The sequence below is a fragment of the Orcinus orca genome, chromosome 18 (genome assembly GCF_937001465.1).
Source record: "Orcinus orca chromosome 18, mOrcOrc1.1, whole genome shotgun sequence".
Classification (NCBI taxonomy): Eukaryota; Metazoa; Chordata; class Mammalia; order Artiodactyla; family Delphinidae; genus Orcinus; species Orcinus orca.
This window is the reverse complement of record NC_064576.1, coordinates 1,047,370-1,073,157: the sequence shown is the minus strand read 5'-3', so window position 1 is coordinate 1,073,157 and position 25,788 is coordinate 1,047,370. Positions and strand designations below refer to the sequence as shown.

The following is a 25,788-nucleotide window of genomic DNA, read 5'->3' as shown; positions in this document are numbered from 1 at the left end:
AGGAGGTGCAAAGCCAGGGCCGCGACACCGTGGGACCACAGGATCTCAATCCGACACGCGAAGGCCCAGAGAGCACGCAGGTGTGGGCCCAGGAGGTTTCAGATGGAAGACAGCTGCCTCTGCATCCTGAAAGGGTTATTATCCACACGTTCAGGTAAAAGACAACCACTGAACTTCAAGGTGCACAAAAATAAGCGAGTCCCCAGGAATTACAAAAACTCTACAGTCGTGTGCTTCCCAGAGATTCAGAAAGTGACGGAGGACAAACTGTCCAAGTCGTAAGTTCCTGCCTTCCTGCACCTCTTCTACCTGTGGGCTTGTGCGCACGTGACATTGCTTTCGTAAAGGACAGGCCAACAGGTCAGTAACCTGAACCAGCAATCCCCACCCCAGACACAGGTCGGAATGACTGTGTTCCAGACGCCAAGCTCCAACACACACCGCCAGGACCAGTATCTCTAGAGATGGGGCCCACAATATTAGTTGTGAATAAGTGCCACATTTAGAGAATTCAAAGTGAAAAGACGTAACACTGCATACAGTAAAGTCTTCCCCCTCCACTACTGTCTGGCCACCAGCTCCTCTCCCCAAAGCAGCCAGTGTTACCAGGTTCTCGTGAGATCACATGCTGATCTGTGATCAGATGACTCTGATCACAGCACTGGTTGAAAAGCAACGCTCTAAACAAAACCAAAATAAAAACCATTGCTCTAGTTTGTGGTTCTCAAACTTTTTGGTCTCAAGGCCGCTTTACACTTTTAAGATTGAGGACCCCTAAAAGTCTTTCATTTATGTGGGTTACATCAATCTATACTTCCTGTATTATAAACATAAACCATGATCATTTTTAAATACTAATTCATTTTAAAATAGCAATAATAAACCCATTAAGTACAATTTTCAAATGAAGCCTAAACCTTTAAAATTTCAATATACACATTAATAAACATTTAGAGTACATTTTAACATACACATAATAAGGGTTTTTTCCCCACATAATATGTTTTGATGTATATTTAATACACATTGATTTTCCCAAGGTAAAGACTACACTTTGTTTGGAACTTCATCAAGAACTCTTCACAATTTTCAAAAATCATAAACCCCACAGCAACACCACTTGTGGTCCACAAACCAGGACGGCACCCTCTCCCCGCCTGCGCCATGGCTCACGCTGCCCTCACACGGCCGTTCCCAGCCAGGGCCATCGTCTGACCTCAGTACATGGGCTACTGTAGTCCTACCTAAGCGTTTGCGCTAAAACACTTACCTAACAAAAACTCCTGTATTTCTTCTTAATCTCTAGTTAGAAAGAGGATTACAAAGTATGAAAAGGAATGTGGCCTCTGGCAGAGCTGAAACACTATAACGTCAAGTACATTGTTTCCAAAGACAGAAATAATGACTATCCAAAGATATAATAATGAGTAAAATGTTTTCCAGGAGAGGCTCAAGGATGTGGAGAGAGAATTCTCCTCTCACTGACTGGCACTGTGTGTTTCAAACAAATTCACAAGTGCTATAAGCTGGAAAAGGTGGGAAATAATGGTTCTACTAACTTTATAAAAGTGTCAAGCATCATTATAGCTAGGTGCTTTGCTTCTGAAGGTCCCTTGAAGCTAACTACAAATTAAAAAAAAAACTTTATGAAAAACTGATTCATATGAAATTCACATTAAAAGTAACAAGTGTCTATTATGCCTCAATTTCACAGTATTAAAAAAGCAATATTATAAAAGCATAAGGCCAATTGTTTGTAAGCTCACTAGAAAATGTAGTTAATCAAACGTTCTACTAAGTTAACAGATAAAATACCCACCAATGAAAAGAAAAATTTTTTAAAATCTCAAACACTGTAAAGGCAGCAATAACATTGCTCCTTTGTTCACTAAGGAAGAATAAATTAAAACAGACCAAGGCAAGCTATTAAAGACATATATTCTTCAGTAAGTAGTAGCATAATTTGGAATTACGAAAACAACTGTTTGGCAATCCTAGCTGTCCAGAACAGAATAAAGAGAGCATCGTTTTAGTGGACTTTATGATATATTTTACTCTGAGAGGACCCCTCAGGATCTCACAGACAGCTTATTTACTTTTTTTTTCCTTCCAGTTTTATTGAGATATGACTGACATGCATCACCGTATAAGTTTAAGGTGTACGGGAGCCAATTTACTCTTAATTTAGACACAATTCTACACGGTGCAGAACTTTCTGAAAAGTTTTTCAACCTCCTGGAATGGGTGAAACTAAGTCAATCAAAAGGAGCCTCAAATGTTAAAAAAAAAAATTTGAGAAACATGATGACACCTAGCAATGAATGAATGGTCTTCAAAGTCTAGTTGTGACAATGGAAACGGATGAATGTGTGGTTTATCCCCAGAGGAAAACTGAGGGCCCACGGGTGTAACGCAAACCCTGACTTTAACATGAGTGAATCATGACCAACATCAGTTCCCTGGTGTCTCCTATGATCAGGAACATCTAATCAGAAAGGCAACTCAGACACACACAGAAGAGCTGGAGATAAAACCAGAAAACAGCCAGGCCCCGCCCTCCTCAAGACCTTGGCACAGGTGTTCCAGGGCCCCTCCCTCTCTCCACCCAGGTCTCTGTTTAGGTATCCTCAGCTTTCCCTCAATATACCTTTACCCTGGGCTTCCCTGGTGGCACAGTGGTTAAGAATCCGCCTGCCAATGCAGGGGACACGGGTTTGATCCCTGGTCCAGGAAGATCCCACATGCCATGGATCAACTAAGCCCATGCGCCACAACTACTAAGCCTGTGTTCTAGAGCCCATGAGCCACAACTACTGAGCCCACTGAAGCCCGTGAGCCACAACTACTGAGCTTGCACTCTAGAGCCCGTGAGCCACAACTACTGAGCCTGCGTGCTGCAACTACTGAAGCCCATGTGCCACAACTACTGAAGCCCGTGCTCTGCAACAAGAGAAGCCACTGCAATGAGAAGCACGTGCACCGTAACAAAGAGTAGCCCCGCTTGCAGGAATGAAGACCCAACGCAGCCAAAAATAAATTAATTTTTAAAAAAAGATTAAATCTAGTCTATTAACTTGTAAATTAAAAAAAAATCCCTTTACCCTACTTTATTTTTCATCACAGCACCACTAAACAACATTATAAGTTTACTGATTTTTTTTTAATAAGGAACGTTTCTTCCACTCTAACGATGAGAGAAAACCTTCTTGTTTTTAATTTTTATTTATTTAACTTTTTGGCTGCGCCACATGGTATGTGGGATCTTAGTTTCCCCGACCAGGGATCAAACCTGTGCCCCTGCATTGGAAGCATGAGTCTTAACCACTGCACCGCCAGGGAAGCCCCTAAGTTTACTGATTTTATCACATATCCTCCACTAGAATGTAGGATCTATGAGAGGAATTACCTGTCTCTCTACCTCTGCATCACCAGCGCCTAGCACAGTGCCTGGAGGTGGGGGGAGCCCAAAGATTTCTTAGATGAACAAAGAGAAAGAGTGAAACTTCAAAAACTGGAGCAAGAACCGTGTAAAGTCAGTGTCATTTAGCAGACTGACCAAATAAAATTCATCTTTTTGCTCCTAAGACCATCAAATAAATTATGTACGCTAATCATGAAAGGTCAAAATGTAGTCTCAATTCTTTAATTTCGTTTTAAGTCTCCCTGCAAAAACTGCACACTTTCTTTCCCACATTATGGTGCTCAAGGAGTAAGTAACCCAGTTGCTTCAATTACCCAAAAGATCCCTTCGTAGTGCATCCCCTCTTCCCCCCTCCCTCCCGCCAAAACAAACATCGAGAGACGACAAACTGTGCCGTGTTCTACGGTTCCAGAACTACACAATGGCTTGACCTACTGCACGGGACTGGTCTGGTAGCAGGACTCGCCATGTGAACCCTGCAGAAATGGTTTTACATCAAAAGCAACCAACCCTCAGCCCTTCGTCGAAGGAAAACGTGGCAGGTAACCGTCATAGGCACCTTTGCATGATCCTCAAATCCGCTCCTTTGCTAACGTTAAGGGGAAACTGTGTGGCTCCACCACCCGGACCCCCTCCGCGGCGTCGCCCCCGCGCAGTCACGGGCGTGTGACCCGGGCCAGCCCGCCGCACTCTCCATCCGGATAAGCACGGGAGCGCCCGCCGGGCCTTGCGGCCGGAGGAGGCGGACGCGCGGCGGCTGACCGTCCTCCGGGCTGCACCCCGGCACCGCGCCGGGCAGCGGTGACTCAGCCGCCCCGGGACCGGCCTCCTTCCCCCGCCCAGGGGGCTGCAGCGCCCGCAGGCCCGCCAGCCCCGACCCCGCCAGCCCCGGGGACGCCTCCCAGCCGCCCGGCCAGCCCCGCTACCTTCACTCCTGCCCAGGATCCGGCAGCACAGGTTCTGCAGCAGAACGTTCGGCGACTTCTGGTCCGGGGCCGCCATCCTAGCCCGGGGCTGCCCGCGGGGGCCCCGCGAAGCCCCGGCGCTCGCCCGCCCCGCCCCGAGCCTGGCGTGCTCCGGAGGCCCGGCCGCCCGCGTCCGCCCCGCGTCACGCGGGCTCCCGGGTCCCCCACAGGCTAAGGGCTCGCGGACAGCGCCGGCAAGAAGGGCGCCATTTTGACGGAACCCGCCGAAACGCGGGCCCCTCCCACAATGCCCCGCTTCTTCCGGGCGCTCGGGGCCGCAGGTGCGCCTGCCTAAGGGTTCCTCCCGACAACTGCGGCCCAGCCAGGAAACTTCCGGAACCAGGCGCCCCAGCCGCTGGTGCTCGGGGTGCTCAGACCCACAAACGTCCCCAGGTGTCCTCGAGGGTGAGGACGGCACCGACCCCCAGACGTCCTCAGCAGAGGTTCAGGACGGCCCCTGACCTGCTGTAAGAGTGGAGGGTGCCCTGCAGCGCTTTCACAGTCCATAATTTTTTTTAAAGGATCATTGGTTCTACTTACACTTTGGGTGGAGAAGTCTGTTTATAGAAGTACAAGGGTTTTATGATTTTCGACACGTGGCTGACCATCGACACCGGCCACATTGTCCAGCTTTTCATAAGAGTGCTGTTTGGCACCTCCCCACCCCCAGCCCCAGGTAACTAGTCAGTCAGACAAGAGCGAGAGAAGGGGGCAGGCTCGACCACCAAAATGTGTTACATGGTCACGTGTGGCTACCTGGGGAAAGGGGCTGGCTGATGGCAAGACTTGGGGAAATTAAGCAGCTGCTGCGGTTAGGGGTAATGATGGCTACAGAGAGCACAGGGTGGACTGTGCTGGGGTACATGCGGAAACCTAGGGTCCTTGCATTTCTAGCTAGAGGCTCAGGCATAGGCAGAACCAGAGGGCGTCTATAACAGCCCTAAAAGAAATCTCTTATCTTGTACCTGCTAAGTCATCAGAACTGAGGACCAGACTCCAGTTATGATGCAAGTTCAACACACAGTCCTTCCAAGTCTCTCCTGTTAAGGGTGGATGGTTAATTGAGAAGAAGTGGACCCTGAGGTTTGAGATGGAGACGTTTGGGTAAAACGTGAAAACCCAGGTCACCTGAACCTTCTTAAACACAGCAGGAAACCCCTCCTCGTGTGTGTGTGTGTGCGTGCAGAGTCTGGCCTTTCCTCCATTTTCTGAAGAATCAGTTTGGCTCTTCTCAGCAGCAAGTGAAGCAGAATTCCAAAGGACTCAAGTCATCCTAAAGAAGGAGTGAAAGAGTGGACAGAGAAAGAAAAAATCAAAGAGGACAACAGAAAACAAACTTTTAAAACAGTGTACCTAAATCCAACCACTCTAATGACGGCAACAAGTGTTAATGGTTGAAACGCTCCATTAAAAGGCCAAGATTGCCAGAATGAGTGAAGGAAAAAAGCAGGACCTAATTACAGGTTAAGACATATTTTAATATAAAAAGTTGGTAGTCAGTAAATGGGTGGAGAAAAGATATACCAAGAAAACAGTGAGGATAGCAAGGCTGGAGTGGCCACATTAACATCAGGTGAAATAGACTCGGAGACGGGGAGTGTCCAGAGACAGAGAAGGACATCTCGTGCTGATAAAAGGGTCAGTTCCTTAGGAAGACACAACTGTAAATGCGTGTGTGCCTGATGACACACCCTTAAAATACATGAAGCCAGAGGGACTTCCAGAGATGATGGGTGAGGATGCAAGCAACTCCTTTTCACCAAAAAAAAAAGCAGAAAACTGGACCAATTTGCCAAGATGAACAAGCCAGGGCACTGGAAATCAACCAAAGATAGACCACAAATTGGAAAGCATTCAGTCTTGAAAAAATGATGGAGCTTCTAGGGAGAAAAATGTGCATCTGTGGTCTTCTTGCCAGGACTGCTCCAGTCCCCAACACACAGCTTGACCCAGGAGAGCCCTGGTACTCCCAGTGCACGGTGGCTGCCCAACCATCAGCTTTGGTTCCAGAAGGGGTGGGCTCAATTTGGGGCAGGAGGTGAAAAGCCATGGCTCACCAGCTAAAGGGGGCTTGGTAGGAAACGAACAGGGTGACACTCCAGCTACAGTAGCCCAAGGTTGGGGGCCTACTTGGTACAAGTGGCAGCCCCGCCAGGATTTTAATGCCGAGTGTGACTTTTGTCACCTTGACTAGCCATGGTGCCCAGATGTGTGGTCAAACATTGTTCTAGGTGTCTCTGCGAGTGTGTTTTGGGATGAGATTAACATGTAAATAGTAGGCCTTGAGTAAAGCAGATTGCCCTCCGTAGCATGGGTGGGCCTCACCCAATCAGTTGAAGGCCTGAATAGAACAAAAGACTGACCTTCCCCAAGGATGAGGGAGCTCTGCCAGCAGGCGGCCTTCAGACTCGAGCTGCAGCATCAGCTATTCCCTGGGTCTCCAGCTGACAGCTCACCCTGCAGATTGTGGAATTGCCATTCCCACACTCATGTGAGCCAATCCCTTAAAAGAACTCAATCTCTTTCCCTCACTCTAGATAGATGATAGTGTAGAATATAAAACAATAAAAAATTTTCATCCACTTAAAGAAAAAAAGAAATAAAAATGAACATAGAACAGGAGGGACAAGAGAAAACCTATTAAGATGGTATGTTGAAACCAAAGTAGCTCACAAATTACATTAAATATAAACGCACTAAGTCCACAGAGGTGAAGAACAATTCTAATCACATCCCATCGAGGCTGCAGTCTATTGACTGGACGTCTCACTGCTGGTGTGGACCTTGGTCAGCTGCCCTCCAGTGGTGTTCGTACAGTTACTCCTTTTCTCTTTCCTTTCTTGCTCTTTGGAAGAACGTCACTGTGCAGCCCACACCTAGGGAGTGGGTAGTTATGGTCCCCTTCCCTAAGTGTGGGGTACCTACACAGATTTATGTGAAATTTTTCTGCATGGAGATTTGTTTATTCTCCCCCATTTGCTTGTTTTTCAACAATTTACTTATATCAGTATGCATTTGTGGGTATTTATTTTTATACTTTGGGTCATAATCCAATAATGCATCACTTATTTTCTTGCTCAAATTGTTCCAGCCTTGGCTCTTGGGAGCTGTTTCAGCTGGCTCCTTGGACACTCCCTCATGGCCATGAGTTCTTAAAAATAGTGAATAGACTTAATGGGTTTTAGTATCTTTTTTTTTTTTTTTTGGCTGCACTGGGTCTTTGTTGCTGCGTGTGGGCTTTCTCTAGTTGCACTGAGCGGGGACTACTCTTTGCTGCGGTGTGTGGGCTTCTCACTGCAGTGGCTTCTCTTGTTGCGGAGCATGGGCTCTAGGCACACAGGCTCTAGAGTGCAGGCTCAGTAGTTGTGGTGCACGGGCTTAGCTGCTCCACCGTAGGTGGGATCTTTCTGGACCAGGGCTCGAACCCGTATCCCCTGCACTGGCAGGCGGATTCTTAACCACTGCACCACCAGGGAAGCCCAGTATCATTTTAAACTTATAGAAAATTAAGTAAATAGTACAGAAAGGCTCATACACCCATCCACCCCAGGCACAGCTTCCCCTATTATTAACATTTTGCATGAGTGTGGTATATCTGCTACAATTAATGAACCAGTATGGACATGATGTTATTAACTAAAGTCCGTAGTTTATGTTAGTCCAGTGCTTCTGGGCGGTGGGTTATTGTGGTAAGACAGTGAATTCTGTGGTCAGGTGCCCCCGTCTCAACTTTTCTGTAAAACGGTGAGGCAGTCATGTGGGATACCACGGCAGAGAGTTTCCACATCTGGGTATTCGCATTCCCTCCTTCCCCGTGTGATCTGCTGCTCTGTCTCACTCCTCCTTGATATGGGCTACATTTAAAATTCTTTCATATTCTATCTCTTATGTCACATTTGATATCGTAGGAAAAAACCCATTCAAGTTGCCTCAATTGGACGCTTTGTGATTAAGGGCCTTCAGTACCCAACTCAGTGATTATAAAGACCGGTAATGATTGATTGACTAAAACTAGTGAACAGTCTTTCAAATTACAATGAATTTTTAAATTGATATTCACTTTTCTTTTTTGAGACCATAATAATTTACTGTTCTGACATCAGATCAACAGAAAGAAACTCCAATTAGACTTTGAAAACTCATATATTTCAGGAACATGTCATTTAACCCTAGTAAGTGGATGGATAAATTACTTTAGAAGTCAAGAAGTCTTTTGAGCCACTGTCCTTTCTGTTATCTTGTTTTGTGAGTATGTAGTGTTTCTTCTCATACTTTTAAAAAATTGTAATCAGTTTTCAAAGGCTGACATCTGACGCAGCTTTACTATAAATACCACCAGGACTGAGTATTACCTTTGCCCTTCTCCCCGGCTTAGGAAGCAGGAGCCACTACGCCCCTCTTTTCTAGCATTGTTTTTCTCAGAGTTCTTTTATCTTATTTCTCAGGTCTATATTTACAGTTTTTGAAGTATATCACGTTTTTTAGTATGGTGTTCAACCGGCACGTTGCTTCTTTGATTTTAAAAGTATTTTAAATTAATTTTAAAAACACTATTTTAAAAGAATACAAATGACTTTTCATAATGGGGATGAAATATCCTTGTTTGGGTACAAAATTCTGTGACTAGTATTTCCATCCTGCCCTCATCTCTCCCCTCTGACCGTGGATTTACCAACTTTACCTTCCCAGTTTACTCATGATCTGGTTGAACGTTCTTATGCTGTTGTCTGGGGGTGGCTGGGAATAGGTGGATTCTCTTGGTAGAAGACTGAACAGAGTTTTAGAGATTCTTCAAGCCTAAGCAGAGCCGTTGTGAGGAGGAAAGAAAGAGAAGGTGCACAGTGGGGCAGGCTGTCCGCGCAGCTGGTGGGTCGCGGCTGCAGTGCTCGGCATGTGGTGCTGGCGTCGGATCTTTGCAAGATAGAACCTGCCTCCGGGACTAGGGACTGGACGCCCTTTTCGAGTCAGGTAAAAGGTGACAGCTGGCCTGCCTCCTGCGTGGGTCCCTCCGTGCCCTGTGCCCGCCCCTCACCACCCCAGGCACATGAGGTGGGCTGAGGGTTCCTCTCCTCCCGGGGCTGAGAAACCTGGGTTAAAGCCCTCGCCGGCCCAGGCTGGCCCTAGCACAGTGTTCGATTCCACGGCAGGATATACCCTGTGCCCCCAAAGTCTGTGAAGCTTCTGGGACCCAGACCGCCTTTGTCCATTCATCACTCCCAGGCCCTCAGGGCCCATCCGCAGGGGCTGCGGGGATCACGATGTCCACCAGGCCACCACGGCCACCTGGCCCAGCATTGCTAGGTTACAGAGCTGCCGCGATCTGCTCTTTGTGTGCAGTGTGGACTAGCCCATCTCTAATCATCACAAGCCCAGTCCGGTTCTCCCCGTTGCAACCTGAAGTTATAAATCCCTTGTCCAAGTTCACGGCCAGGGTCAGACCCATGATTCAAATCTGGGTCACAGGACCCTGAGACAGTGCGTTTCAGCCTCTCCTCCAGACACTCATGATCACTGCTGAGCTGCTCTCCGGGGTCTTCAGCCCTTCGGTGCTAAGGAATTTGAGGAACGCTGCAAGGAGAAATCTGATAACGCCTTTGAAAACAGAAATTAATTAGTTTTCCAGATGATTAGAGCACTTAGTCCCCGTTTGCTTGAACAAATGCTTCTCCGAGTTAACAATGGGCAGACAGGGAGCCTCTTTGAGCCACAAACTCTTCAAGGAGCCGTCGTGGCCGCTGAGGTCTAACACTTTCTGCCGGGCTCGGGGCTTTGTGCTCAGGGATTGATTTGAAGCACGTGAATGACTGGACCGCTCGCTTATTTCTATAAATATCTATTCTGTGTTACCTTGGCAGCGACAGAATTCAGCTCATCTCTGCATAGTGGAAAAAGACATTTGCTGTTTGTCACGTTTTTATATTTGCTGTGCCTCAGACGACAATGGGATGGACCCGTGACCCATCATGCACAACCAGCACTGTTTGTTCGTTTTACATAAAATTTGCTTGAATATATTTTTAAAGACACAGCTGGAATATATCAACACGAGGCGAGTCTGTATAATATGAAACACAGAATCAAAGCCAAGAAAATCCCCCATCTTGTGTCTTACACATTAACTCTTTGTTTTAACATCTTTATTGGAGTATAATTGCTTTACAACGGTATGTTAGTTTCTGCTGTATAACAAAGTGAATCAGCTATACGTACACATATATCCCCATATCTCCTCCCTCTTGCGTCTCCCTCCCACCCTCCCTATCCCTCCCCTCTAGGTGGTCACAAAGCAGCGAGCTGATCTCCCTGTGCTAACACATTAACTCTTCAATTTACACCAATTACATTCTCCCACAATCCCTCGCTGCCATTCACATTCAGTGTATAATGTAAATATAAAATTACCGTGTAGATATTCCCAAGGCAAGGTCTGCATTCTGAAGTCTCCCTGTGCACAACCTCAATTTACAGTTTAGGAGCAACAGACTTAACACAAATTGTAAATCAACTATACTTCAATAAAAAAATTGATTAATTTTTTAAAAAAATGCAGCAGCCTTACTAAAGCAGAGGAACAACACCAAAACCAGAGGCGGATGATCTGACGGCCCCGGTCCTTACGCGGGCGGATCGTCTAACTTCTTCTTGCCTGCTTTCTGATCCGAAAAATAAAAGCTGCAGCATTTTATTAATTTCAGATTCTTGTTCAAAGAACGGAGTGGATCACACCCCTTACACGCTGGCCTTGCCTGACCGTGACACCTCAGGGTCCCCCATCAGCCTTCGCAGAAATTGCATCCCAAGAATGGCTGCAATATCTTTGTAGCTTTCAAGGCTGTCTTTGTGTTATAAGGGGGTTGTTTCAGAATTTTCTCCCCCTAAAACCGGGTCTTTCTTCTTTGAGGGTGATTTTATTTAATTACTAATTCTCTATGTTTGGTAGCTTTGTTTTGCTTTGTTCTTAAACTCAGAAGCCGTTGAGAATTCAGTATAACAATCTTAAATGTTAATAACATCCACAAACGTATCGTGCTTAATTTTTTATCCTTGGTTTATAAAATGGGGTCAAAGGTAACATGTACATGAAGGAAAGCAAAGGAGGGAGGAAAGGAAAGAGATTTTTAAAAATTATTTATTTATTTTTGGCTGCGTTGGGTCTTCGTTGCTGCACGTGGGCTTTCTCTAGTTGTAGCGAGCGGGGGCTACTCTTCGTTGCGGTGTGCAGGCTTCTCATGGTGGTGGCTTCTCTTGCGGAGCACGGGCTCTAGGTGCGTGAGTTTCAGTAGTTGTGGCACGTAGGCTTAGTAGTTGTGGCTCACAGGCTCTAGAGTGCAGGCTCAGTAGTTGTGGCGCACGGGCTTAGTTGCTCTGCGGCATGTGGGATCTTCCTGGACCAGGGCTCGAACCCGTGTCCCCTGCGTTGGCAGGCAGACTCTTAACCACTGCGCCACCAAAGAAGCCCCAAGAGACTGACTTTGCTCACTTTATATCCAGAATTTTGTTATGCTGGCTCTGCTTCAAATCGACACTCCAACTCTCTTGTTTTAACTGTAACTGTAACTTTAACCGTCCACCTTCTCTATTCAGATCAGTTTCCTCCCTGGGATCTTAAGAGCAGATTTCCGGGCAAAGACGTCACTGCTTAAGCCCTATTTCCAGAATTCCCAAAAGCATTTTGGTGGTAAAGTGATAGGATTTCTTACTGTCCTGTGAGAAAGCAATCCAGTCAATTTCAAATGCTTTGTTCTAATTTCCACCAGGTCTTATCAAGTTTTACCCCATTTTCCTTAGTGTCTTGGCATTATGACCTCTTATTTTCAATTTATGCATTCATTCTATCTTACTAAGGTTTTCTTTTGGCATCTTTTAGTTGGGGAAATGGCCTTCATATATTAACTTACGAAATTGTTTTTATTTAATGGCAGTGTTATATATACACAATTATTTAAAAATAAACTTTTTTCTGCCCCCAAGATAACAAATGTACATGGGAAAAATTGAGAAGCGACAAAAATACCTAAAGGATAAAAATCAGGCAGAATTGCACCCCTTAGGGACAGCCCCCATTAATTTTTTTCCCCATTAATGTTTTAGCATCTATACACCCAGTCTCCCTCTGTGTGTGTGCACGTCCATATACATGCAATTGTACTACACGTACTGTTTTGTGACCTCCAGTTTCACTCAATATCACATCTTGTGTTTTTCTGTGTCATCAAATAGGCTAAAGCCTGACCATTACTGACTACAGAATATCCCGTCACGTGGATGTGTCACAATTTATGTGATTGAGCTCCCTCTTCATGATCCTGGATGTCCTGTTTGTTTGCACATGTTTTGTTATTATATGCAAAGAACATTAAAGCCAATAAAGACAGCTTTGGACCGCAAACACTGGCTGAAGTCCGTTTGTAAAGCCATCCGTTTGGAGCAGACAAGCACTCTAAGTCTTCATCAGAGCTGTTTCCTTGAGGGTGACGTTCTCTTAGCCCATCTCATCAGAAGTTAGAGCGAGCTGGGAAGGATTCCGGCCTTTCCACCTCCGCTTGGCCCTTCACAGATTTGACCAGGCAGTGCCACGAGGAAGAAAGGGAGCAGGATTTGGAGCCAGACGAGAGCTTCCCATCCTGGCTCTGCTGTCGACCGTCCATGTGGCCATCGCAAAGGCACAGACACACTCGAGTCATGGCTTCCTGGTCCGTACGGAGGAGGCAGGCACACTGCGAAGGTAAACATACTGCGAAATGCTACACAAACTGAACCTCTTAGTGACACGGAACGATGTCTCATCATACCTATGCTCCCAACCAGGAGCTACAGATAAGACAGTTTGCCTCACCAAGCCTCCCTGAAGTGGAGGTTATGATACCTATTTTAGAACTAAGGAGGCTGAGGCTCAGAGAGGTTGAGTGTTTTGCATAAGCTCACACAGCAGTAAATGGCCAAGCAGGGACTAGGATTCATGTCTCTTCCAGGCTGAGGCTGCTTCTGCTATTAACACATTACCTAATAGTAACTTTGTAATAGAAATTTGGATTACCAATTAAAATGTAGTTTTTAAATCTCTATTTGATTATCGATGGTCTATAAAATGCATTAATACTTCTTTTTTTTTAGTTTTTAAATTTATTTGTTTGCACCAGGTCTTAGTTGCGGCAGGCAGGCTCCTTAGTTGTGGCATGTGAGCTCTTAGTTGAGGCATGCATGTGGGATTTAGTTCCCTGGCCAGGGATCGAACCTGGGCCTCCTGCATTGAGAGCACAGAGTCTTAACCACTGGGCCACCAGGGAAGTCCCTAAAATGAATTATTAGTTCTTATTTTAACACTATTTAAAAATTAGGGGAACTGCAATGAGAAGTCCACACACAGCAACAAAGACCCAACACAGCCAACAATAAATAAATAAATATTTATTTATTTAAAAAAATTTGGAGATAAAAACTCAGTACAACATCGTGTGTTAAAAAAACCTTTGCAGGAATTCCCTGGCAGTCCAGTGGTTAGGACTCTGTGCCTTCATTGCCGTGGCCCAGGTTCAATCCCTGGTCAGGGAACTAAAATCCCACAAGCTGTGCAGCGTGGCCAAAAAAAAAAAATCTTTGCCAGTTGACATCTACCGTGTCAAAGCTGCTGTCTCTGTACGCTTTTTAAAAGCAACGTTTTTTTTTTTCCCCCAGTGAACACTGTTTCCTTCCCAAAATTCCCTGGTGGGTTACATGGAAATTTAAGCTTCTCTGTATCTTGTTATCTAGCTCCTGGGAAATCATTTGGAATTCTTGCTGCAAGAAGTACAATCAGAAATATTTTGGAAGATAGCATTCAATACATTTGATGCAGAAATCTGACAGGATCACTAGGTGGGGAAAATGTGCATTTGGTTTAGAACTTTCTCAGCTCTTCTCTCCATTCTGTAAACCCACAGAGGACCAGAGAGGAATCCCCTCTTCTGCCATTAGGCCTTTCACGACTTAATAGCGCCAGGTCACCAGTGCCCCGCAAGGGGCCTGGGATGGGCTATACCCAGGTAATCAATCAGGAGAGCGAGGCCAGGTGACGCTGGTCACTGCTGGACCGTCCTCCGAGTGCCGGCCTGGTGCTGCCCTCTGCTGGCCGGATGGGCCGAATTGCTCTCCTGAGACCCGGGAATTGCAGCTTAATCCCATCAACTGGTTTTAGAGAATAAACCTAGTAAGCATTGTATCCTTAACTTTTCTATCCTGGTCCACAGTCTTTGCCTTACTGCAAAAAGCGAATCAGGAGTGTGTTTTTTCTGCATCAAACGAATTAAATGCTATCTTCAAAAATGGTGTTGGAAGAGTCTGTCTCATTTTCAGAATGCTTGAGACTGTTCCATCTGCCATCAGTAAGAGAAAGTGGGAGACATCGAAGTGTACCGCAGAGTCCTTCAGGAAGACTGCGGCTCAAACCCTACCACCAGGCATGTGACTCCGAGCAACTTATTTCTTCCAGCTTCAATTTTCTAATTTTCAAAACAGAATGAACATATTCACCTTGCCAGACTTTGAGAGGATTCAACAAGTTCATGCTAAAAAAAACCCCAACCTGGTAAACATTTGAAAATTACAGTTTGTAAGGGAGGTTATGGAATGTCTACTAGTAGATTTCAGTATTTGAATTTTTTCAAGATTACATTAAAAGAACCAACAAAGAGATTCGTTTTTATCACATTGAATCTATTTAAAAATGAAACTAATTCAGCATTACACATATGTATTAAAAATTAATCAAAGATAATTTGAAAGTAGCCAAAGGCCTAAATATATAAAATGATTTCAATAGTCGTAACCAATGAGCAAAGGTCTGCTCTGTAGAGATTATTGACTTTATCTACATGGTACACTGGTCACTGTCAAGAGCACTGCTGTCCACTTGAATCACATGAGACAAAAATGAGATCACATATATGAGGTGGAATCCCTATAACCATGTTTTCAATGTGGAAAATTAACTCATTCGTCAGTTACCTAAGATTGTGTTGTCTTTCGTCTTACTTGCTGAAAGAAAGCATTCTGGCCTCAGAGTCTGAAGCCCTAACTTTGAATCTGAGTCTGGCCACTGGGCAAACCCCTCCCAGATGCTGGAGAGCATCTCTGAGATGGACGCATCTTAACCCAGCGACCACAGAGACCTCACCCCAGCAAACCATTGCTCCCTGGGATACAGTCAAACTGGCCTCTCTCCTCCAACCCCAGAACTTCTCATCTGCTTCCTCTTTTCCTGGCCATGACTCTCGGCCATTCCTTTGACTCTTTGTTAACTTGGACTTGGTGTCTTCCATGCTAATACATGGGGTAGAAAATACATGTCCACCTTGAATTTTCACTTTTCTAATTACAAAGTGAATACATGCTCAGTAAAATTTTGAACTTTGATGAAATATAAGCAGACCAGAATAGCATTGAAAGGGCCCTGAAAACTACATTGTCACTGGAATTACAGGTCTCAGAAGCAGGCTAGGCCTTACACATGAAACATAACCAGAAGCACTGCCTGATAAAATAGGAGACTTGAATAGGATCAAGATAAGATACTGATGAAAGAAATCAAAGACAAGGGGCTTCCCTGGTGACACAGTGGTTAAGAATCCACCTGCCAGTGCAGGGGACACGGGTTTGAGCCCTGGTCAGGAGGATCCCACATGCCGTGGAGCAACTAAGCCCGTGCATCACAACTACTGAGCCTGCACTCTAGAGCCCATGAGCCACAACTACTGAAGCCCATGTGCCACAATTACTGAAGCCTGCTCACCACAACTACTGAAACCCATGCACCTAGATCCCGTGCTCCGCAACAAGAGAAGCCACCGCAATGAAAAGCCCTCGCACATCAACGAAGAACCAACACAGCCAAAAATAAATAAATAAAATTTATTTAAAAATTAAAAATTTTTTAAAAAGAATATTAGGTGATAAAATGTATTACAAAAAGAAATCAAAGATGACACAAACAGATGGAGAGATATACCATGTTCTTGGACTGGAAGAACAAATATTGTGAAAATGACTATACTACCCAAAGTAATCTACAGATTCACTGCAATTCCTATCAAACTACCAATAGTATTCTTCACAGAATTAGAACAAAAAATTTTACAATTCATATGGAAACACAAAAGATCCCAAATAGCCAAAGCAATCTAGAGAAAGAAAAACGGAGCTGGAGAAATCAGGCTCCCTGACTTCAAACTATACTACAAAGCTATAGTAATCAAGACAGTATGGTACTGGCACAAAAACAGAAATATAGATCAATGGTACAAGATAGAAAACCCAGAGATAAACCCACGCACATATAGTCACCTAATTTATGACAGAGGAGGCAAGAACATACAATGGAGAACAGACAGCCTCTTCAATAAGTGGTGCTGGGAAAACTAGACAGCTACATGTAAAAGAATGAAATTAGAGAACTCCCTAACACCATACACAAAATAAACTCCAAATGGATTAAAGACCTAAATGTAAGACAAGACACTATAAAACTCTTAGAAGAAAACATAGGAAAAACACTCTTTGACATAAACCACAGCAAGATCTTTTTTGAACCACCTCCTAGAGTAATGAAAATAAAGACAAATAAACAAATGAGACCTAACTAAACTTAAAAGCTTTTGCACAGCAAAGGAAACCATAAACAAGATGAAAAGAGAACCCTCAGAATGGGCGAAAATATTTGCAAATGAAACAACAGACAAAGGATTAATTTCCAAAATATACAAACAGCTCATTGGGCTCAATATCAAAAACACAAACAACCCAATTAAAAAATGGGCAGAAGACCTAAAGAGACATTTCACCAAAGAGGACATACAGATGGCCAAGAGGCACATGAAAAGATGCTCAACATCAGTAATTATTAGAGAAATGCAAATCAAAACTACAATGAGGTACCACCTCACACTGGTCAGAATGGCCATTATCAAAAAATGTAGAAACAATAAATGCTGGAGAGGGTATGGAGAAAAGGGAACCATCCTGCATGTAAATGATACAGCCACTATGGAGAACAGTATGGAAGTTGCTTAAAAAACTAAAAATAGAACTACCATATGACCCAGCAATCCCACTACTGGGCATATACCCTGAGAAAACCATAATTCAAAAAGAGTCATGTACCAAAATGTTCACTGCAGCTCTATTTACAATAGCCAGGACATGGAAGCAACCTAAGTGTCCAACAACAGATGAATGGATAAAAAAGATGTGGCACATATATACAATGGAATATTACTCAGCCATAAAAGGAAATGAAATTGAGATATTTGTAGTGAGGTGGATGGACCTAGAGTCTGTCATACAGAGTGAAGTAAGTCAGAAAGAGAAAAAAAAAATACCACATGCTAACACATATATGTGGAATCTAAAAAAAAATGGCTCTGATGAACCTAGGGGCAGGACAGGAATAAAGATGCAGACGTAGAGAATGGACTTGAGGACACGGGGAGGGGGAAGGGTAAGCTAGGACGAAGTGAGAGAGTGGCATGGACATGTATACACTACCACATGTGAAATAGATAGCTAGCGGGAAGCAGCTGCATAGCACAGGGAGATCAGCTCGGTGCTTTGTGATGACCTAGAGGGGTGGGATAGGGAGGGTGGGAGGGAGGCTCAAGAGGGAGGGGATATGGGGATATAAGTATACATATGGCTGATTCACTTTGTTGTACAATATAAACTAGCACAGCATTGTGAAGCAATTATACTCCAGTAAAGATGTATTTTAAACAAATAAATAAAAATAAAAGTCAGCTGAAATATTAAAAAAAATAAAATTATAGTTAGAGACTTCATTCAACACCATATTCTGTGATATAAATAGAATTTCTAGACAGGAAATCAGTGAAGATATAGAAAAACTAAATACATTCAACCAACAGAGTCTAACATTTTTAGAACACTGCACCCAATAATAGCAGAATACACAGTTTTTCAAGGACCAAGATAAACAATAACCTTAACCTAAGTCACAAATTTAAAAGTATTGAAATCATACAGAGTGTGTTCTCTGACCAAATGGATTCAAACCAGAAATCAATAACAGAAAGACAACAGGAAAATCTCCAACATGTGGAAGCTAAACAACACACTTATACATAATCTTTGGACCAAAAAGGAAGTCTCAAAAGAAATGTTGAAAATATGTAAACTCTAGGGAGATGAACCTACAGCATATCAAAATGTGTGGAATGCGGCGAAAGCAGTGCTGACATCTAAGCGCTTAATCAGAAAAGAAGAAAAGTTTCAAATCAATAACGTAAGTTCTCAACTCAAGAAATTAGAAAAAGAAGGCCGAAATATATCCAAAGAAAGAAAAATGAAAAATAATGATAAAGGCAGTAATCAATACAATTAAGAACATAAAAACATCAAGAAAGTCGATGAAACACAGAGTCAGTTTTTCCCCCCAAAAATCAACAAAATTGATGAACCTCTAGAAAGTCTGAGAAAGATAAATAGAATACACAAATCAGCAATATCAGGTATAAAACGATAAATATAACTACAGATCCTGGGGTTATTAAAGGATAAAAAGGGAATTCTATGAACAACATACACTCATACATATGACAACTCAGAAGAGACGGACCAATTCCTCGAAAAACACAAACTACCAAAATTCAGCCAAGATGAAATAGATAAGGTGAATAGGTATATAACCTTCTATTAAAAATTGGAAAAAAATGAAATTTAATTTAATTTAAAAAAACAAGAAAAAAGGGCTTCCCTGGTGGCGCAGTGGTTGGGAGTCCGCCTGCCGATGCGGGGGGCGCGGGTTCGTGCCCCGTTCCGGGAGGATCCCACATGCCGCGGAGCGGCTGGGCCCGTGAGCCGTGGCCGCTGAGCCTGCGCGTCCGGAGCCTGTGCTCCGCAACGGGAGAGGCCACGACAGTGAGAGGCCCGCATAGCGCAAAATAAAAAAAAAAACAAGAAAAAATTGACCTTGCACTAAAAGTTCTGAAAAAGTAATATTCAGATCCAGATGGTTTCACTAGAAAATTTCACCAAACATTTAAAAAATGGCTACACAACTGCCTCTAGCAAACGGCAGAGAAGGGCATGGTTTGTGAACCCAGTACAACCAAATGTCATCCAGAATATATAAGGAGCTCCTACAACTCAATAGCAAAAACACACAAAACTGATTTTAACGTGGGCAAAGGACCTGAATAGATGTTTTTCCAAAGAAGACATGCAAATGGCCAACAAACACAAGAAAAGCTGCTCACTAGTCATCAGGGAGATGCAAGTCAACACCACAATGAGAGACCACCTCATGCCTGTCAGAATGGCCGTCATCAGAAAGACAAGAAATAACAAGTGTTGCCAGGTATGTAGAAGAAAAGGGAACCCTTGTGCACTGTCGGTGGGAATGCAAATTGGTACAGTCACTATGGAAAACAGTATGGAGGTTCCTTAAACAATTAAAAACAGAGCTACCATGTGATCCAGCGATCCCACTTCTGGGTATATATCCGAAGGATCTAAAGGATATAAATCAGGATCTCAAAGAGATACTGCACCCCGTGTTCAATGCAGCCTTATTCACAATAACCAAGACATGGAAACGACTAAGTCTGCATCAACGAATGAGTGGACAAACGATGCTTTTCGGCCAAGAGAAAGAAGGAAATCCTGCCATTTCCAACAACATAGATGGAGCTTGAGGGCATTGTGCTAAGTGAAATACGTCAGACAGAGAAAGACATATATTGCGTAATCTCACTTACTTGTGGAACCTAAAAAAGTGCAGCTCATGGAAACAGAGAGAAGAATGGTAGTTGCCAGGGACAGGGGGACAGGGGAAGCGGGGTGGGGAGGTGGTGGTGCTCAAAGGATACAAGCTTTCGGTTGTAAGAGGAATAAGTTCTGCGGATCTGATGTACGGCATGGGGACTGAAGTTAACGATACTGTGTTGGATATTTGGAACTTGCTAACACAGTAGATCTTCATTGTTCTTGCCACACATACACACAAAAAAGGTAACTGTGTGGCGTGATGGACGTGTTAACTAACCCTGATGTGGTAATCATTTATATATATATGTATGTATCTCATCACGCTGTACACCCTAAACTTACACAGTGTTATTGATCATTATAGCTCAATAAAACTGGAAAAAATGAAGGATATGCAAAATGAGGCAAAAATATGTCCTTCTGATTTATTTTTATCATTTAGAATCCTGCTGTCTCAACACACAGCTAAACTCCTTTCTATATATATAAAAAAAATGCGACAAGATATTTCAAAGGCAGGAAAAAAGATGTCTTTTATTTTAAGTTAATGAGCATTACCTTACTCAGGAAGTGTCCTTTCTATCCACCTCAAGTTCCTTTTAGCATCTGGTAGAGATGAAGAGAAAATGGTACTCTGATATTAAATCAATATCAAAGCAGGATAGAAGGGGTGTTTTATATCAGGTTTCCATTCGCCAGCGTTGGCCGTGTGATAATTCTCAGAAATGGTGCTGCGGTCCCTGCCAACAACAGACTCAAAAGTGCAATTTTGGCAAAATAAATAAAATGATGGTTAAAAAATGATTTTCTTCTGCAGTGATCTCATAGGTCACACCATTGTAATCAAGGACGCATTTCTTGCAAGTCTTGTAGAATACGTGGGAGATGGTTGAAAAGAAAAGCCGTTGTCATATTTTTAAATGATGTAGAAAGAGGTGAAAGAGACAAGAGGAAACCGGAATTCACCGTGTGCCTACCAAGCGCAGGTGCTTTACGTAGATGTAAATCACCTTCCCAGAAATGCCCGAGAACGCGCTAGCCAACACCGTCTGTGGTTCCCAATCACAGCTGCGCAATTGCGTGAAGAATTCTCTGAAACCCCGTCAGGATCTCTGGGGCCTGGGCCCAGGATGGGTGTTTTGTGTGCAGCCACGGCCTCCCCGCTGGGACAGCACAGAGATGAGCCCCATCCTCCACGGAGGCCCAGCGCCACCTGCTTCTCCTTCTTCACAGGGCTTTGCTCTTAACCGCCTCCGGTTTCAATCCTTCTTTTTAATCTCTGACTCCTGTTTCACTAAAGAAGAGCCTGCCTGCCTCTGGTCTGTGTGCACCTGCCGTGCGGTCTCCCTAGATGTCAGCCCTGACCCCGAGTCCTGAGCCCTGACACCGCAGCTATCAGAGGCCCACAGCTCCCCAGGATGACTGAAGCCAGCCTCTAACGTCACACCATCTTCACCTCACCCTGCCGTGTCTGGGCACATGGTTGATATTTCACCAGGAAAGCAAATGCCAAATGCAACTGAAATGATAGCAATTTTCTAAAACTCAGCACTCTTTTGCACTGTGGACACTTCTGTGGAGCTGGGGAGAAGAACAGCTGCCTGGTCTACCTCACGGGGTTGTGAGGAGTAGTCCGTACAATCACCGCAAAACGCTTTCCAGGTGCTAAGACGCTGAATCACTGAGTAGCAGCCACCGCTCCCGCGGACAGACCTCAGGGCGGCTTGTCACGGGCGGGTCCGCACGTGCGATGCTTCCCCAGAGCTCCTCCTGTCCTCTGGCACCCTGCTCCGGGTCCCACATCACCTCCTAGTCGCCCAGGTCACCAGCCGTGTTCAGTTCTCGCCCAGTGGGACTAGTCCCTTTCCCTGGAGTCAGGACAACTGTCCTCCCACCCCAGTCTGTGGAGCTCACGCCTCCCTGCTCTCGCCTCCTGCAGTGGTTCCTGCCCCGTCAACCACCCCTTAAGGAGTAGATTGCCCAGGTTTTCACCCTCTGTCCTTGTTTAGCTTTTACGACCTATGTATACAGAGTATGTTCATTCCCCCATCCGCCAGCTCCGGGGTGGAGTTGTGCTTCTGGGCGTCAGAGGAGCCCTCGGGAAGGGGTCTCCGGTGCCGGGAATGGTCCGCGCAGGGCTGAGGGAGCGGGGGCTGAGTCCGCCCTCTGCACAGCACCCTCACCTCCCAACATGTGGCTCATCCATCGGACCGGGAGCTCCTGGAGGGCAGAGGCCACGCTTTATTAATACCTGTGTCCCAATACCGACGTATTGCCTTTCAATAAGTATTTGCTATGAATAAATAAATGAACGCTGATTCAAAAGGCACTTAGGGGAAAGACCGTTCGTGAATCATAAATATTTAGAGGGAGGGCCAAGTAGGAAGCATATGTAAGCGCTTCAGGAGCCTGAGAAAAGGCAGCTTTTCCCCTCATTTTGTCCTCGTGAGATGACAGAAGTGATGTCTGATATTCATTACTTTGGCAAATAACCAATAACTTGAAAATTGTATTTCTTCAAATCAACAAGGCCTTCAATCTGCCTCAAACGCATGCAGTTTCCTTGGAGAAGCAGGCAGCCTCTCCCCACGAGGTCCCTTAAAAGTCGTCGTCACAGCACCCCAGGGTCCACCCGCCCAGGGCGCCGTGCCCTCGCAGTCATGGCACAAGGGCTACGTCGTGGGCCACGCCAGCGTTCTCACAGCTGCCAGCAGATGGTGGAAACCCCGCTTTCCTCCGTGGAACTGTGTGTCTCGATCGCCAATTCATCTCTTTGAGCCTTCTAAGCCTTCCTAGTGTTAACTATAGGGTCGGGAGTTCCATGAATTTACTTATTGTGAAAAATTAATGCCTTCTTTGAAAAGTAGTAAATTTGTCTCTTCCAAGTTAAAGGAGGCTTCCCCCATCCATGTTCTGGGCTCTGGGTTTAGCAGTCAGTCTTTTCCCTCTGCCTCTGGCCCTCACAGTTTTACAGAATTCAGCCTTGCCCTTGAAGGCCTCCTATTTCTGTCCTTCCAGCTTACTTTTCCCCAAGAGGTGACTACTGACACTGGTCTTCTCTCAGTATTTCTCATGCTTCCTCTGTGCCTCGGGCTGTAGTGTCTGAGCTTTTCCCGGCATTTCTAGAGTGGAGTTAACGTGCTTTGTCCTAGAGGATGCTGGAGTTGTACATCTACCTCCAGTACCTGTGTGGATGACCTACAGAGTTTGGCTGTTCTCATAAACCGGTGTCTAGAAGAGACCAGACAGAGCATTTTCCTTCATCTGAATCACCTCCGCACGTGCAAACAGATCACATACGAGCTCTGGCAAAGCCCGCCCAGACTTTTCAGTTTTCCAAATGCATTCGGAGTTGTACCTTCCTTACTTCAAGCGGTGGCGAGACTGCGGAACACGGAGCTAGGAAGGACCTTGACCATCACTCTGATCCATTTCCTGTCTCTCGGAAGGACCGATTTCACCGGCCCCAGACGGGGGAAACGAATCCTCCCTTTAAAGTGCTTCAGCGAAGGTGACCCCACATACTCGCCCAGAGATGGGTTCTTGCCGGTACAGCTCCTGCCTGGGACCTGGACTCATCAAGCCCGTCCCGAAGAATCGTTCCTTCCAGGATACCTCCCATCCGCAACCTGAATCCAGGCATTTATTCCCCTCCTCCTCTGCCAGGTCAGGGCACCGAGCTGCTGCCTCCTACCCAAGCCCAGCCGCTGGGGGCTGCTGGCCACCCGCGTCCCACCCGCCCCGTCTGCCTTTGTTGGAAGTTACCCAGGGCTGAACGACGTCCACCACCCCTCCTTCAGGTGTGAGCTCCTCTCTCAGGCCCCCAGATTTGGGGAGATGCAGAGGGACCTGCACCTCCCTGCGGGACCATCTGTCTCCTTCTGAAAGCGGAAACAGACTAGAGAAGAAGCCACGAGGAGCAGACCCAGCCCCCCGCTGGGGGAGAGCCAGACTCCGCTCCTGCAGAGACGCGCCAGAGCCTTGCCTGCCGGGAGCCGGGGCAGGTGCCGGTAAATACGGGTGAACGGATGAATGCGTAAATTCCCTTGACTCAGGAATATAAGTTTCAAGAGTCTCATGGAGAATTAAGACCTCTAGTTCTCTGAATGGAGGAAGGGACAGAACCTATTTCTAAAATACGTTGTACAGATGATACATTTTCAGAACTTTCAACATAATAAGATGGTGATTTGTTATTTGTTGATTTAAGTGTATCACCTTTTATGGGGCCCAAGGAACTTTTAGACAAATAACTAGAACAGAGCCAAAGGCAGTAAAAAAGAGGAACGGCACTGTTATCCGCTCTCTGCCCACGTTTAGCGGACATGTGTCTGTTTCCACGCGCACTGCTCAGGAACAGGAACAAGCCCATTTACAGCCACTGAAAGGACCCTGCACGTCGGGCACCGGCTTCCCCCCGCAGTCGTCCTGCCCAGTGCCCAAAGTATTAGGCGTTTGTCCCACTGGTTTCTGATCTAATCCACTCAGCAAGTCACTTATAAGATTATGAAAGACCTCAGAGAAGACTGAGCCACGGAAACGAGGCGTCCCCGTAGACCGCGTCCCCTCCCGAGTTCACGTTGAACCTCTCCATCCGAAGCTTTAGTCCCTTTCCTGTCCCGCCCCTGTTCCCCTCAGGGTTGAGGAGTGTCACAGAAGAGGGGGGATTGGAACCAAGCGGGTGCAAAATCCCCTCCGTGTCCCCTGTTACTTGTTTGTAGAAAAAAAGGCTTTAGTCCCCTAGGCCTTCCCCGAGTTCCAAAGAGAGGATTCAGCAGTTAATAGGACAATAGAGTCACAGGCCTCCTGGGTCCTTCTGAAGGGACAGAGATAAGACACTGATGCGTATCTCTGAGTTGTGCTCTAGAAACTGAGAGCCCCACCCAGGTGGAGGATGGTAACCACGTGCTGACCACACGCGCGTGGACCCCGGAGCGGTTGGGACCAGAAGGTTGAGATTCCCGAAACGTTACCTGCTGCCTCACCACCAACCGACCTGAAGAAGGTCCATGAGCTGATCACACACCCTGCGACCCTCTCCCCCTAGACTGTCTTTTAAATCCCTTCCCTGAAAGACTGCAGGGATTCGGGCTTTTGGAACATGAGCTGCCGTTCGTCTTGCTTGGCGCCTGACTTTGCCGCAAACTCCCGCGGTCAGAGTTTGGCTTTTTGTGTTGCAGGCACGTGGACCCTTGCTCAGCTACAGCCTCACACATTGGAGGAAAGTATGTCATGTTCCTCATCCATCCGTTTAAACGTCGACCTTCTCAAACTAGCTCCGCAAATGAAACAGAATCGTGGAAAACCACACCTTCGTCCCACAGTAAATGATACGGAAGAAAAAAGTGAGATAGACGGTCCTCAGAGAGATATTAAAGTTCAGTCCAGAGATTCTAAACGACTTTATTTGGGAAACCTGCAAGCTTACAGATTTGCAGAGTCAGCGCAAAGAATGTCCAAAAAGCCTTTGTCCAGATCCACTTATTGTGAACGTTTTGCCCCAGTTGCTTTGGCATTTGTGTCCGCTCTCTCCCTGGCACGTACGATCGCGTATAAACACGCGTCCCTTCTCCTGAGCTGGGTGACTGTGGGCTGCGTACATCGCCGGCCCTCTGACTACTTCCGCGCGGGTTTCCTTAGACTAAG

At 45.5% G+C, this 25,788-nt stretch overlaps 1 protein-coding gene and 1 non-coding gene across 4 annotated transcripts in view; both read right to left on the bottom strand.

The window, feature by feature from the left end:
* Window positions 1-4,623, bottom strand: part of TUBGCP3 (tubulin gamma complex associated protein 3) — a 60,657-nt gene extending 56,034 nt beyond the window's left edge. For 2 of the 3 annotated variants that reach the window (XM_004273596.4, XM_033435023.2), the window contains exon 1: window positions 4,348-4,622. In XM_004273596.4, coding sequence (XP_004273644.1) covers window positions 4,348-4,423 — 76 coding nt within the window. In that variant the 5' untranslated portion in view covers window positions 4,424-4,622. Of the gene's footprint in view, window positions 1-4,347 lie in introns of all 3 variants that reach the window. The other variant, XM_033435022.2, reaches the window with a different exon arrangement.
* An 8,977-nt stretch (window positions 4,624-13,600) lies between these two features.
* TRNAE-CUC (transfer RNA glutamic acid (anticodon CUC)) lies at window positions 13,601-13,673 on the bottom strand. The gene has a single exon. It is a non-coding gene; the product is annotated as a tRNA-Glu (tRNA).
* Between the last annotated feature and the right edge of the window lie 12,115 nt (window positions 13,674-25,788).